The sequence below is a fragment of the Juglans microcarpa x Juglans regia genome, chromosome 3S, assembly GCF_004785595.1.
Source record: "Juglans microcarpa x Juglans regia isolate MS1-56 chromosome 3S, Jm3101_v1.0, whole genome shotgun sequence".
NCBI classification, from domain to species: domain Eukaryota; kingdom Viridiplantae; phylum Streptophyta; class Magnoliopsida; order Fagales; family Juglandaceae; genus Juglans; species Juglans microcarpa x Juglans regia.
The window spans coordinates 10,857,466-10,872,901 of NC_054599.1; the positions used below are offsets into that span (position 1 = coordinate 10,857,466).

Genomic DNA, 15,436 nt, shown 5'->3' on the forward strand with positions numbered 1-15,436 from the left:
CAAGTATTCACGCAGTTCAATTTGGAAGAATTTAATCCATACACAATTGAATTCACATTCTCTATTTCCACAAGGAATTCTATCTGTCTAGGACTAGCTTACTCCTTCATAATCACAACTAATCATTCCTTCTCCTAGGTGGTACCTCGATAAATGATCAGCTATTAACCTAAACTCAAGATTTTCTCTCTTATGATTGGCATAGTTCTTCTATCTATCATGAGCTGCCTCTTATTCTGACTTTAAACGAAATGATATGTTCCTACTGTTCATGTAAGTCCTCAAGACCAAGATATACTACCCATATAAAAGTCTCCGATATAAAGACAATCTACGTTTTACACAAACATAATGCTTTGCCAAAAACACTTAATGGTAGCTGGATAAAACTACCACCATAAGCGAATCCTACTATGGCCAAAGCCTCTCCCAAGCACTTTACTCTTCCTAACACAAATTCCTTTGGATCCTCAAAATCAAAACAACTCTATATATATGGAATACTAATTTATCAACCTTCAATATCCTTCCTCCAATTGCTAAAGGATATTCTATATCTACACTGATATGAACAATAATACTCTTAATGAGAATTGTTACTCTTACCACTTGGGTAACAATTCAGCTTCCGAACTAAACTCTCATGTAATACCACAATCACTAAAAGAGGGACTCACTTGAATCAATAGCGTACAAGTTACAAACTTCAATGACTTGACATTCCCCAAAATAACAATAATGCAATAATACAATCAATTGCAATCAAATTAACCTTGCATAAGCTTAACAATACCTAGGTCTTAGAAAAAAATCCCGATGATGGTGCCAGCTTCTTCAGTTCCTTCGGCGTTAGCATTTGCGTCTCCCTGAGTGACAGCATACACTCTCAACGGCACGTGCTGCCTCGGCTTTGGTTTGTAGCCTTTGTTGAGAGAAACCCCTTTTCTTTTATTCCTCAAAGCAACACTAGGGCAATCTTTGATCATATGATCCCATTGGCCACACCTGAAACAAGTTCCCAATGCAATTCAGCACCTGCCTCCATGGTGTTTACTGCACTCTCCACAAGGTGGAAATGTGATCAGCATTGAGCTCTTAGTTTCAATGCATTTTCCTTTATCTGATCCAGTAAACATCTTATTCCTTTCTGAACTTTCTTTAGCAGCGTATGATGAAGTCCTCTTTCTTTCCGAAATGATCAGGGCAATCAAATCCTTATGCTCTGTCTCTATTATCGCAGCCACGTTTACCAACTCTTGGTAATTCTCTATTATTAGGCAAGCTACTTGGCTACGGATCCTTGGCTGAAGTCCTGCTTGAAACTTTTGTGCCTGCATCCTTTGAGTAGAAATCAAGTGTAGTGCAAACCTTCCTAATGCCATAAACTTAGCGGCGTATTGCTCTACGATCAAACTACCTTGAGTTAAAGTTGCGAACTCTTGCGCCTTCAGCTGTTTGATAGAATATGGGAAGAATCTGTTGTCGAACTCTTCCTTAAATCTCTCCCATGACAATGCAGCCAAACTTCCTAGTTCCCTGACTAGAAGCTGCCTTCGCATATCCCACCATATTCCAGCTTCTCCTTGGAATAGGTATCCAGCATATAGAACCTTCTGGTCCTCAGTACAACCACAGATGTATGTCCTTTCGAGATCCATAATCCATTTTTCGGCTTTCAGTGGCTCTTCATTACCAAAAAAGTTTGGATAATGATGGATCTAGAACTTCTCATACAGACAACCACTGACTTCGAGTCTAGGTACATGCACTTGCTCCTGTTGCTATTGTCTAAGCATGTCAGCTAGTAGATGTACAGCTTCAGCTAATCCTCCATCCATCGGGGGATTCCAATTCTCCTGATTTGTGGCTCCCTTAGGGTTCTGAGGTATCCTACCATGAGTCATGTGACATCCTAAAACACATGAGTACAAGTGTTACAACCACGTACTATCTCTCATACTTCAAACAAAATTCAAGCCTAATGAAGACTAAAATTTGAAGCCTAATATTTGCTGCATTTTCTAAGGACATGTGGATTTAAACCCAGAGATGTATTGCTCTGATACCACCCTGTGACGCCCCCAAAGTTTGCTTGGGGATGGACATCCGAAGTGTCAGGACATGCAACACATGGTTACCTACCCCAGTTCATGACATATAAGATGCAATGTTCCTAACATGCATCTAGCATTATGCAATATTCGCAGTAGATAGTTTTTTTTTTTTAGCAATTATATGCATCAAACTTATAATATCCCAAACAGTTAAAACATAATCCATGCATACTTAACAAAATAAACATCCACGATTACAGCATGAGTCTCAGAAGACTGTAATCTCAAAACAACGAAGACCTAGCTCCATAATTACATTCCAAAAATACATTATTGGGCTAGTTCGGTCAATCACTCGCGTAACTCGACTAACGATGTAGAAATACTATCCAAAGACCTAAGTATGGAGGCTACAAGCTCCGTGTTGCGTCTATAGCATCTAGTCAACCTATTTTAGTCTGCCAGTGTGTGCTCCCTGCTCTGATCCGAACACATCGCCTACCATTCGAGGGGAATGATAGTTGGGACTACCATGGGGAGATTTGATTACAAATCTCAACAAGTTAACTAGAAACTTCCACACAGATTAATGATGCATGCATGACAGTAAAAGCATGAATGCATAATCAAAGTTATAAGTAAGTATAGCATAGCTTAACATATAGCATGGCGTAAATCACATAACTTGAACTGAAACTGAAACTTAGCTTGATGTGACATGACATGTACGTGAACTTAAAACATAACATGGACTAGCAACATAGCATGAACGTGAACTTGAAACATAACCTGGACTTGGCAAATAGCATGAACGTGAACATACGTAATTTAACATGAACTTGAACATAACATGAACTTGAGCATAATATAAAATAAACGTGAACTTGAAATATAATGTAAACTTGAACATAACAAGAATGTAAACATAACCTGACAAGAACATGAACTTGAAACATAATATAGACTTGAAACATAGCATGAATGTGAACTTGAACATAACATAAACCAGAACATAACATGACTTAAACATGAACTTGAAACATATTCTTGTCTCATGGGATCACCATGATAGAGTAGTCATAACATGGCATAACATACAATAGTAAATATTACATGACATGGCATACATGTAACAATGAATATTATGTGACATGGCATACATGTAACAGATGGCATAACGTAACATGACATACTTGCAATTTATAGCAATACGTGATATAATAGATTGTGTAACAGATAAACATATAATGACATGGTATGGCATGACATGGCATATATAACGACATACGAACATAAACTATAGTTTCCTTACCCATCACACATACAAAGTAAACTGATAGTGAGTTAAGAGCTAATTTACCTCGATAGTCACGTTCTACAAGAATAAAGTGCGAAATACGAGGAACTGTAAGAGGGTATTCTAAAAGTTTGAAATTTAATTACTAAAAATTAGAAACATGAAAATAAGCTAACTTAGACTAAAATTACAATTTTAGCCTCTACATTTGGGAAAATGACCATTTTACTCCTAACTTAAGGATTTCACATCTTAACTCTTAAAATTTCTAAAATTTACATTCCCCATGTAAATTTCATCCTAAACTCAAATATCAGTTTAGAAAAATTTAAAACAAATCACAACTATGGAAAACACACTGGCTGAAATATCCATAGAATTTGTTTCCTTAATTTTTGTTGCACTTCTTCTAGTTTCAAGACTCATGATCAAACCAAATTTTTGCAACAAAGATCTTCCTATCCTAAGTTTAAAAACATACTTAAAATATCCAACAAGAACTTACTAATCATCAACCCAAAACTATTTAGTAAAAAGATCCAAACTTTTTTACTAAAAGCAAAACCTTGAATCACAAGTTTTGATCTTATTCAAAACATCTCCAAGAATTCCAAAAAATCAAATCTTACATCTAACATATTCATAGCATCATTCTAAGATCAACCATGCTTTAAATGATCAAACAAAAGTCACCAAGAATCAAAAATAACACTTGGAGTTTTTGGTTTTACGCTTAGTCCAAAAATAGAAACTTTTCTCTCAACTAACTTTGATCAATCTCTTGATCCATGGCTTAAAGACATGTGATCTTCAAAGTAAAACATCACATGATTTAAAAATGTGACATAAAGAAGAGCCAACTATCAAACTTAAAATCAAATGGCTAAAACTCAATAAAACATAGATCTAACCCAAAAATATCAAATCTTAGGGCTAACGAAAATCCTCTTGCATAGAAAAATCATATTTTTAAAACTAATACAAAATATCTTCAAAATAATATCCTAACATGTATATAAGAGGCTTAGGCTCATACATAAAAATATCAAAGACTTTGAAGTAAAATTAAACCATGAAATATTCAAACTTTCTTAAAACAAAAACAGTTTTTCCACTTCCAGTTTTCAAGTTTGTAGATTTAAGGAAATCTATCATCAAAAGCTTTAGTCATGCAATAAAACTACAATTAAAATTCATAAATACATGCGAACAACACTCCATTATATTTTTGGACCAAGATATGTCCATTAGTTTGGTAAAAAATTTCAAAACATAACATACTCTCCAGTTCATACCCAAAATGACTTTTCCATGGTTAAAAATACTTTTGACCAACCGAATGAGAATGGAATGAGACAAATAAGATATCCATGAAAACTATACTCAAAGACGAACAATTTTGTTGAATGAGTCATCATGAGAAAATACATAAAAAAGGTCAAAAATCTCCACGCAATAAACACAGAAATCTACCCAAGAGAGCTCTTTTTTATCTCTCTCTTAGAGCGGGTCAAGAAGTGATAAAAGGGAGTGAAATGTGTTTTGCACGACCTTAGACTTCTGGAGGGGGAATTTATAGGCTTGAATGATCCTTGATTGGAGGTGGCTATGTGACATAAAGTGGAGAATAGTGAGGGGCAATGACTGCCTACAACAGCTGTGAGGTATGCAGGTTGATGAGGTGGATTTCTCCTTCACATCAAGACACTATTGGGTGCAACCAAGGGCAGTGGATGACTTGCCGTGTGGGAGAGTAAACTTCTTCAAGAAGTTTTGCCAAGGTTTCCAAATTCGTGGGCCTTGGTGGGCCCCAACCAAGTGGCTTTAATTTGGGTTTAAATGGGATTTGGTTAGGGTTTGAGATGCTATCAAGCTCAAATCCAGTTTTTCTTGGCCCAATCAAATTTTCAAAGTTTAAAAGGTTGGATAATGATGTCATAAAAAGGATTTGATTAATTAATAGCATATGGAAGTGATTTAATCAAGTCATTAAACATAATACTAGAAATCGGATTAAAATCGGATCGGAGGCCAACTTTAGGGTTTCGGAAACCGTTTAGGATTTCGGTTTCAACCAAGCTTTTGGGGTTTTATTTGGATTCCAACTATTTAGGGTTTCTCTTGGATTGAAACCCTCTTTGATCTAGCATAATTGGTTGATCAGATGAAATAAAGTTTTGCTTAGGGGGTATGGTCTCACACCTTGATTTCATTCACAATTTCATGGTTCCTTGTGGTGCCAAGTGTCTAATACTATTCACAATGTGTGGCTAAGATCTTGCCAAGTATCCAAATAAAACTTCTCTAACCTAATTTAAGCATTCCACATTGTGATTTTGAAAACACTGCACTGGATGCACTTATTGAGATTTCTATTCACTCTGAAAAAATGCATAATAAACTTAGTACTCAAAAATCCTAAATATTCATATTAACCTATAGTGAAAATCGTTTACCAAAATTCAACCCCGGAGTGCCCCTAAAAATAATTTCATAATTTCAAACAAGCATTTAGTCCAAAATTATGAAAATGGGTTATTCACCATAAAAATCTAAATAAAAAAACTGAGTCAAATGGCATAGACCAAAACACATTCTGACACTTCTAATTACCTCAAATAATTAAACTCATATTTCTAACACCATAGTGAGTGATAACACTAACTATGTTGACAGACTAAAACCTGTGCGATTGGTCGATTCATAAAAACTTATGGGGTTTTCACGAGATTCCTAAAGTCAATAGAAATTCCACCAATGAATTTCTAGTGGGATATTACATGTGCATAGTGAAGAGGAAGCTGAATGTAAAGAATAAGGCTTTCCTAACGGAGCAAGTCAGTGCATTGATATTGAGAGAGACTCCTCAGAAGTTCGGAGATCCTGGCTCTCCCAACATTTTGATTATGATCGGTGAGTCACGCGTTGGGAGAGCTTTACTTGATTTGGGGAGTAGTTTGAAGTTGCTACCGTTCTCAGTGTATGAGCAATTGGGATTGGGTGAGCTGTAAAAGACCTTCATGCTACAATTGATTGACATATCAGTTAAGGTGCCGAGGGGTAATGTTGAGGATGTGCTGGTCCAGGTGGACAAATTCTACTACCCAGTGAATTTTGTAGATCTCGATATGCAACAGCTAGCTTCCACTATTTACCATGCTCCTGTCATCCTTGGAAGACCATTTCTAGCTACATTAAATGCTTTGATTAATCGTAGAAATGGAGTTCTGAAGCTTACTTTGGAGAACATGGCATTTGAGTTGAATGTTTTCATTGCTTGCAAGATGCCAGCACATTTTGATGAGTGATTTGAATGCTGTAGAGAGTTTGACACTAACAGAATTTATTTGCTCAAGTTTTCCTTTCTCTAATGAAGATTCCATTTTTTAGACACCTGAATTTTTACTTGATTAAAAAACTGACCATGTTGATGAAAATGTCCTTGAATTTTTGGATTATTTTGCAGATTCTTCTTTACCACTTGAAGTACAATTTGCAACCACAAGATGACAACACCGGTTTGAAACTCTACCACCACCAGACATACTTAAATCTTGAGAGAAAATGTTTCCCAGTTGGAGCTGAAACCACTTCCTCAAAATTTAAAGTATGTTTTTCTTAGTCCTGAATGGACTTTCCTTATGGTGATTTCCTGAAAGTTAAATCAGAATGATGAAATCCAGTTGATTGAAGTCCTAAGAAAGTATCGAGGCGCAATTGGTTGGACAATAGCCGACATTAAAGGTATTGATGCTGCTATTTGTACCAATAGAATCCATCTTAAAGATGATGCTACACCGGTTCGTGATGCTCAATGTAGGCTCAATCCAACCATGAAGGAAGTTGTCAGAGAGGAAGTGCTCAAGCTCCTCGTAGTGGGTATCATTTATCCTATATCAGACAATAAGTGGGTAAGCCCAACTCAAGTGATACCAAAAAAATCTGGTTTAACTGTAAATAAGTTAATTTCAACTATAATGGTTACTGGCTGGAGAAGTGCATTGATTATAGAAAACTTAATTCAGCCAATAGGAATGATTATTTTCCTTTACCATTCTTGGATCAAATTTTAGAAAGAGTGCCTAATAATGCATTTTATTGCTTCTTGGATGGATATTCTGGTTATTATCAAATTGCAGTAGCACCTGAGGACCAGGAGAAAACCACTTTCACATGTCCTTTCGGTACCTTTGCTTTTACCAGAATGCCTTTTGGTTTATGTAATACCCTAGCCACCTTTCAGAGATGCATGATGAGTATTTTTCTAACACGATTGAGGATATTTGTGAAATATTCATGGATGACTTCTCTGGTTTTGGGAAATCTTTTGATAGTTGTTTGCATAATTTGGCACGTATTCTCAAAAGATATGAGGAAAAAAATATTTTACTTAATTGGGAGAAATGCCAATTTATGGTTACTCAGAGCATTGTCTTGGGATATATTGTTTCTTTTGAAGGTATAAAGGTCGACAAGGCAAAAATTAAATTAATATCTAAACTTTCTATTTCTAGGATGGTTAAGGATATTCATTCTTTCCTTGGCCATGCTGCTTTTATAGGTGGTTTATTCAACGGTTCAGTTCTATTGCAAAAACTTTGTGCACTATTTTACAAAATGATATTGAATTTGTTTGGACTGATGAGTGCCAAAAAACTTTTGATACCCTTAAAGAATCGCTTACCACCACCCCCGTTATGCAACCCCCGCAGTGGGACATTACCTTGGAAATTATGACCGATGCAAGTGATTATATGTTGGGTGCTGTTTTGGGACAGCGTGTGAATAATAGACCTTTTGTGATTTATTATGGTAGTAGAACCTTGAATGCTGCCCAGAAAAATTACATCACTACTGAAAAAGAATTGCTTGTAGTGGTTTTTGCACTTGATAAATTTCGGGCTTACATTCTTGGTTCTCCTGTTACCATTTTCACTAACCACTCTGCTTTGAAGTATTTGTTGACTAAGAAAGATGCAAACCATGCTTAATCCACTAGATTTTATTACTTCAAGAGTTCAACATCAACGTTAAGAACAAGAAAGGAGTTGAAAACGTGGTAGCTGACCACCTCTCTAGATTGCCATAATCCTCCTCTTCAAATGCCAACCTTCCTCTTCATGATAGTTTCCCGGATGAGCAGCTCTTTGTGATTCATAGAGCTCCCTGGAATGCTGACATAGTCAACTATCTGGTGACTGAGCGAATGCCTTTTGAATGGTCCACCCAAGATAAGCATCGATTGAACTTTGTGGTAAGACACTTTTATTTTGATGATTCATACTTTTTCAAATATTGTTCGGACCAATTGATTTGAAAGTGCATTCCTGATGGTGAGTTTTCTTCTGTGTTGAGATTTTATCATATGGGTGCATGTGGTATCACACACCGAGTTTCTACCCCTTATCACTCTCAAACACATGGGCAAGTAGAATTGGCAAATAGAGAGATCAAAATCATTTTGGAGAAAACTATGAATCCTAATAAGAAAGACTGGTCAATTAAGCTTCTTGATGCTTTGTGGGTTTATAGGATAGCTTTTAAAGCTAATCTAGGGTTGTCCCCTTATCGATTAGTTTTTGGCAAAGCTTTTCATTTACCTGATGAAATTCAGCATTGAGCTCTTTCGGCTATAACTAGTGAAGGAACGCATGAAAATTGTAGATCAATGAATTGGATGAAGCTTCAAGGTTGAGAAAATTGCAAATCAATGAATTAGATGAAACTCGTCGAGATGCCTATGACAATGCTCAACTGGTGAAGGAACGCATGAAAATTCTACATGATCAGAAAATTCATCCCCAAGCATTTCACACTTGGCCAGGAAGTTCTTCTTTACAACTCTTGCTTACATATTTCTCCTGGTAAACTGAAATCCCGATGGAGTGGACCGAACATTGTAAAGAAGGTTCATCCTCACAGGGCAGTAGACATTGTCAATCCGAAGAATGGTAATAGCTTCATTGTCAATGGATAATGTTTGAAGTCGTTTATAACTGCCTTTGATCCAAATGAAGAGATCTTGCTTGTGCAAGATTCCAGGGAAGTGTTTTGATCTTTTTCTCCCTTATAAGTTTGTTTAATTGCATTTTGTTTTTTATATTTATCATTGTTTTGCTTTGATTTTATATCACACGCTTGGTTGTCTGTGTTGCTTACTTATTCCTATGTACTTTGTTTTCTTTCGTTAGATTCATTGAGTACCATTTCTCTCACTAGTTAGGGGTAGCGTGTGTGCACAGATTTTTTTTAAAAAAAAAAAATTGCATTAATGTGATGTACATTGATACACACTCTATTTCTAATATTTTGTGAAATTTGAGCATCATTGTGGAGTAGTTGAGCGAAATCATTTTGTGAAGATTTATTTTCAAGCTTGAGCACATAGCATGATTTTTTATGCATCATATTTTGTTGATGTGTAGCTTGAAATATCAGGATGCTATACTCATTGAGATGAGACTTGGTGATATTTTTGTAGAATGAATGGCAAGTTTTGAAGGGCATTTTGCACATGCTTACATTTGTAGTATTCCTCAATTTACTATTCATTGATTTAACACGTGAGAAGTAAACTGCATAACTACCGAGCCTTTTTTTCAAAAAAATAAAAACCAAAAAAAAAAGGAAAAAAAATGAAAAAAGAAATAAAGAAATAAAGATGAAAGCGATTTATGGAACTTTCCTAAATTAAGGGCTAGAAACAGTTACTCAAGACTTTGGGAGTTGAGAATTCAACCTTTAAAAACAGAGTTGGCATGAAAACTGCTAGTCCCTTGGGCTTAGAGGTAGTTAGAATCAGTAATGATTAATCTTAAGGTTGAAAAATCCTATGACAAATCATGGCTAGTAATGAGGAACACACAGCCAGTTTAGCTCTACACACACATTTAAGTTCTGAGACATTTGCCTTAATTTTAGATGAAAAATTATTGAGATAGTCTTGATAGGTATAGCCCCTGGGAGTTGAGTAGTAACGTGTCACTTTTGTGATAATTTAGAATTGTGTTTAATTCTATCTGTTTGGATTTCGATCTTTATGTAATATTCATCTCAATTAATTTTCACTATTTAGCTCAAGGATTATCAAAACGCTAGTTGGGGGTGTGATTGAGCTGAGTTAATACATATTTTATTTATTTCATTACATTATTATTAGCTATAGATGGAAAAATGGTTAACATGAATAAATTCGAGTTGTGATTTAAAAGAAAAAAAAAAGTGTTTTTGGCTTTCACAAAACTCACGCATGCCACGTGGAAAAGAAAGGAAAAAAAAACAATTTTTTTCGGTTTTGAAAAGAGAAACCAAAGGACGCAGGAGGAATTTTATTTTTCTTTCACTTTGGTTGGGAGAGGTAAAAAGGACGGAAGTTTTGATTTTTTTTTTTTTTGGGAAAAAACGGACGCAAACAGAAAAAGAACACGGCGGCTTGAAGAACCTCGAGGGGTCCAAACAGCAGCTTCACCAACCTCTTCCACTGCTTTCCATCTTCATCTCCATCTATTTGGCTTGCTCTTTTCTTTCCCTAATCTCTATTTAATCATAGTCTGAATTTTATAGTGTATTTTTTAGATTTTTAATTTAGAATCATTTGATTTTGGATATTTTATTTTCATAATGTTTAAGTTTGATGTAGTTATTTTTCTTGCTCTTTTAAGCTTTCGTTTAACAGTGATTACAATTGTTATGGATTGATTTTGAGAATTTGTGATTTGAATACAAGGATGAAACCTAGAATCTTGATTTTGGGGCTTTTCAATTTTCAATTCATATTTTGTCAATTACTTTCTAATCTATTTTAATTCTTATCTTAGTTTTACTAATGTCTTAATTCCATTGCAAATTAGATTGATTAAAGCTTAATTAGAACTTAAATAATTTTGGTTTTATTAATTAATTGAGATTGTTTAGCTTAGTTGGTTCTTTGATTGTTAGTCTTCTACATTTCATTCCGACACTAAAAAAAATCTAAAAATATGAATATAGTCCATGACTAGTGCCTTTTTTTATTCTCATTGCACTCTTCCATTTATTGCAAATACCACCACTTTTCTTTTCTCCTTGTGAATATTTTCACCATTTTAAATGAGTTTGATTTTAAGTAACTTTTCCTGAGGAGACGATCTATGAATTTATTCATAATTATTACGCGACACCCTCCTGTACTTGTGATAGCTTTTGTGCTACTCATTTTTTAGTGAGTTTTTATGTCATAAAAAATTTTAAAAAATTCAACAAATTACCTTACACTAGTCCAATTATGTGCGTTTGGCACACCGAGCCCCTGTCCTGCTAGCTCCAACAAAGCATACCTCAAGCCCCCATCCTTAACCTACATCCACTCGAACGCTCTTTGGTACTTATTTGCCACATCCAACATCATGTCCATCGAGTCGAAACATCCAAGCACAACATACTAGAACATCCAATCTGAAGTTATTCTACTATTGCCTTAAACTTGGCAAGCCTTTGGGGGGAAGCCCTCATATATCGCACAATGCTACGTACTCTGGTAATGAAATCATCAACCTCTTTTAACCCCTCAATAACTATGAGATTAATGATATGAGCACAACATCGAACATGAATAAACTTGTGCTGACGAATGACATCATCTTTCATCGTTGTATTCTGCTTGAACCAATCAATTATAGTGTCATTGGCACTGGCATTGTCAACTGTAATACACAACACTTTTCAAATTCTCCAATCTTTTATACAATCATCCATCTTCGCCCCAACGGATGCACCCTTATGATCAACAATTGCTTTGAAGCCAATAATTCGTTTATGCAAATTCCACTCATTGTCAATGTAGTGTGATGTGATACACATGTAGCAAGCGTTCTACATGGACGTCTATGTGTCAGTCATAAATGACACTCTCTAGCTAGTGATAATAAACATCTTCTTCATCTTCGCCTTCTCCTTTGCATGCCTCTTCATATAATCTCACATCACCGTATACCGTGATGAAATGAAAAATCGTGGCTCAATAGTTTGTACAAACTTTCGGAAGCCTCTATTATCATCTCTGCAAGAATTTCCCTCAACATCTTCTCACTGTATTGAGGAATGGTCAATTTTTTAACCTGTGTACCATCAGTGGCCGAAGAAGTTTCTTAACCTGTCATGCCATTTACAAAAGCTGATTCCCCTCATGCCCCTGCCATTTTGTGTTTTCTGTTTATCTACTGTAGGCAACTTTAAACCACCACCAGCAGTGCGAGGAGGAATACCAATTTGTTTCCCACAGGTACCTATGTGCTTTAGTATTATCATATCATGTATCAATCTTGTTTAATTTAACTGACAAGGTTTGCTTAAATATTTATGTAAGGTTGGAAGCCATGGACTGCTTGAACAACATGGGTTTGCCAGGAACAAGATTTGGGTCTTTGATCAAAATCCTCCACCCCAGCATCCGAATGACTCAAATGGAAAACCCTACACTGACCTGCTACTTAAACCATCTGAAGAAGATCTAAAGACCTGGCCCCATAGGTATGAGCTTGAGTAGCTTATCATCCTTCCCAAGTTTTGAGTGAATCAGTGACCATAGCATCACAATTTGATTCTTTGAGTTTGGGAAAGAGACAAAAAAGTGATCATCATATTAGTTCAAATGAACTAAATGTAGTTAAGTAAGAACAAAAGGAGAGGATTATCCACGTGAGTCTGATTAAGTTAGAACACTCGAAGTTACTCATCCACATAATGAAGTAGTGGCCAACAACTTTACAGAATTAGGTGCATGCTACGACCAAGGTTTAGTTCATAGCATTCTTTATGAACTTGAAAATTTACCCTTTTCCTAGTAAGATAATGATTCGATGTCTTTTCAGTTTCGAGTTCCGTCTTAGAGTCTCTTTGGCAGAAGATGGGTATCTAAAAATGATATCACGCACCACAAACATTAATTGCAAGCCTTTCAGTTTCTCATTTGCGTATCGTACATATCTCTCCATCTCTGAGATCAGGTACAGAATATTCATTTTGACAGAAGTTTGTCTTTACTTGCATCATCAGTGAAAGCTAGAAATACTTGTTATCCTCACTGCCTTTTATTTTTCTCCCTTGTGTATTTTTTTTGGGGCACAAGCATGCAAAGAATGTGTTGGATTCATATAACCTAAACTGGGAATCATGTCTTGGATTTATGATATGTCGAACTGGTGAAATTTGCAAATATACAAACACACATAGGACAGGGTTCTCAAAAAAAGAAATTTCACTAGACCCAAGTTCTACGATTGCAGGAAGGCCACTTAGTTCAATAACTAGAAATAACTTCTCAGTATTTCCAACAATTATTTCTCAGCAACCAAATCGAGCATAAACAAAAACTATTTGATTGAGCTGAATTATTGTATATTTTATACATTTAGAACTAATATATTTTATTTATTTCATTACATTATTATTAATTTTAGATAAAAAAATAGTTAAGATGAATAAATCCGAGTTGTGATTTAAATTGGTTAATAACATGATTTATGCTTAATTTTATAACTTGTGATTTAATTGGATAATGTTTATTCACATGCACAATATATTTTTGAGATTCTTTTTTTTATTATTATTATTATTTCTAATTTCTATTTTTTTTATAAGTCAAGAAATGAAAAGCTTCAGAAAAGTCAACTTTACACAATGGACACACTTTACTATTTTAATCATAACTTTCTATTCAAATATCCGATTGATACGATTCTTGATGCGTTGGAAAGCTATCTTAAAGGGCTATAAAGTTGTCTCTAATAAGAATTTTCAAATTTAAAATCATGAAGTGCGTACGTGGCTGTCAAGTTGAGTCCTAAAATTTAAGCGATTTTGTGTGTGGGAATATGAAGATATTAGGGTTTCTTTCCTACCCTATTTAAGCATATCATTAGCACGAAATTTGAGACTTTTGGAGGGCAGTGCCGCACATTTGAAGAACTCTTCCAGGGTCCAATTGCTGCTCCAGCTACCTCCTCCATTGCCTACAGCCTCCATCTCCATTCATTTCACTTGCTCTTTTTACTCTCTACTATTTATTTAATTTTAGTTTAAACTTTATGGAGTAATTTTGAGATTTTTGGCTTAGAAATTTGGGAAATTTATTTGCTATTTATTTTACTTAATATCGCTATTTTTCTTGCTCTTTTAAGATTTCATTGAACAGTGATTACAATTACTATGGATTAATTTTGAGAATTTGTGATTTGAATACAAGGATGAACCCTAGAATCTTGATTTTGGGGCTTTTCAATTTTCAGTTCGTATTTTGTCAATTACTTTCTAATCTAGTTTAATTCTTAGCTTAATTTTATTAATCTCTTAGTTCCATTGCATATTAGATTGATTAAAGTTTAATTAGGACTTAAATAATTTCAGTTTTATTGCTTAATTTTCAGATTAATTAAGATTTTTAGTTTAGTTGATTCTTTGATTGTTAATTTCAATTTGTTAGTCTTTTACATTTCATTTCGACACTCAAAAATCCAAAAATATGAATCTAGTCCATGACTAGTACCCTTTTCATTCTTGTTGCACTCTTCCATCCATTGCACATACCATCATTTTTATTTTCTCTTTGTGAATATTTTCACCATTTTAAACGAGATTGACTTTATGTAACTTTCCCTGAGGAGACGATCTAGGAATTTATTCTTAATTATTACGCGACACCCTTCTGCACTTAGTATAGCCTTTGTGCTACTCATTTTTTAGTGAGTCGCTATTCTCTTGAACAATAGAAAAAACATCAAAAATAAACAAAAGCCAGACATTTCATAACCAAAATTCTTGGATTATATTCCATACCAACATTAGAGCAACAACACCACTCCAAAGCCCAAAAAAGCAAATTAAGAGCCATAAATTTTAAATTTTGGGCTCAGAGTCAGACTACAAGGTACACTTACGAGTTAGTGGACGCATAACGGCTGAATGATGTAGACAACGGCAAACGGGAACAGAGGTTGGCTTGAGAAGTGAATGGGAACAGATGCTCAGAGACAAAGATTCAGAGAAGACATTCAGAAGGGAAAGAGAGTGAGGGGATTTGGGGAAGAAGGAAGAAGGGGGGTCCTGCATT

At 35.1% G+C, this 15,436-nt stretch overlaps 1 protein-coding gene and 1 long non-coding RNA gene across 2 annotated transcripts; one reads left to right on the forward strand and one right to left on the reverse strand.

The window, feature by feature from the left end:
• Positions 1-800: 800 nt before the first annotated feature.
• On the reverse strand, positions 801-1,658 carry LOC121258682. The gene is made up of 2 exons (XM_041160225.1): positions 1,036-1,658; positions 801-1,005 (listed from the first exon to the last, which is right to left on the reverse strand). Exons 1-2 carry the CDS (start codon positions 1,656-1,658, stop codon positions 801-803), a joined length of 828 nt encoding a protein of 275 aa, XP_041016159.1.
• Positions 1,659-13,272: 11,614 nt separating this feature from the next.
• Positions 13,273-13,810, forward strand: LOC121258186. Its single transcript, XR_005939355.1, has 3 exons — positions 13,273-13,334; positions 13,466-13,566; positions 13,800-13,810. It is a non-coding gene; the product is annotated as an uncharacterized LOC121258186 (long non-coding RNA).
• The last annotated feature ends 1,626 nt before the right edge of the window (positions 13,811-15,436 follow it).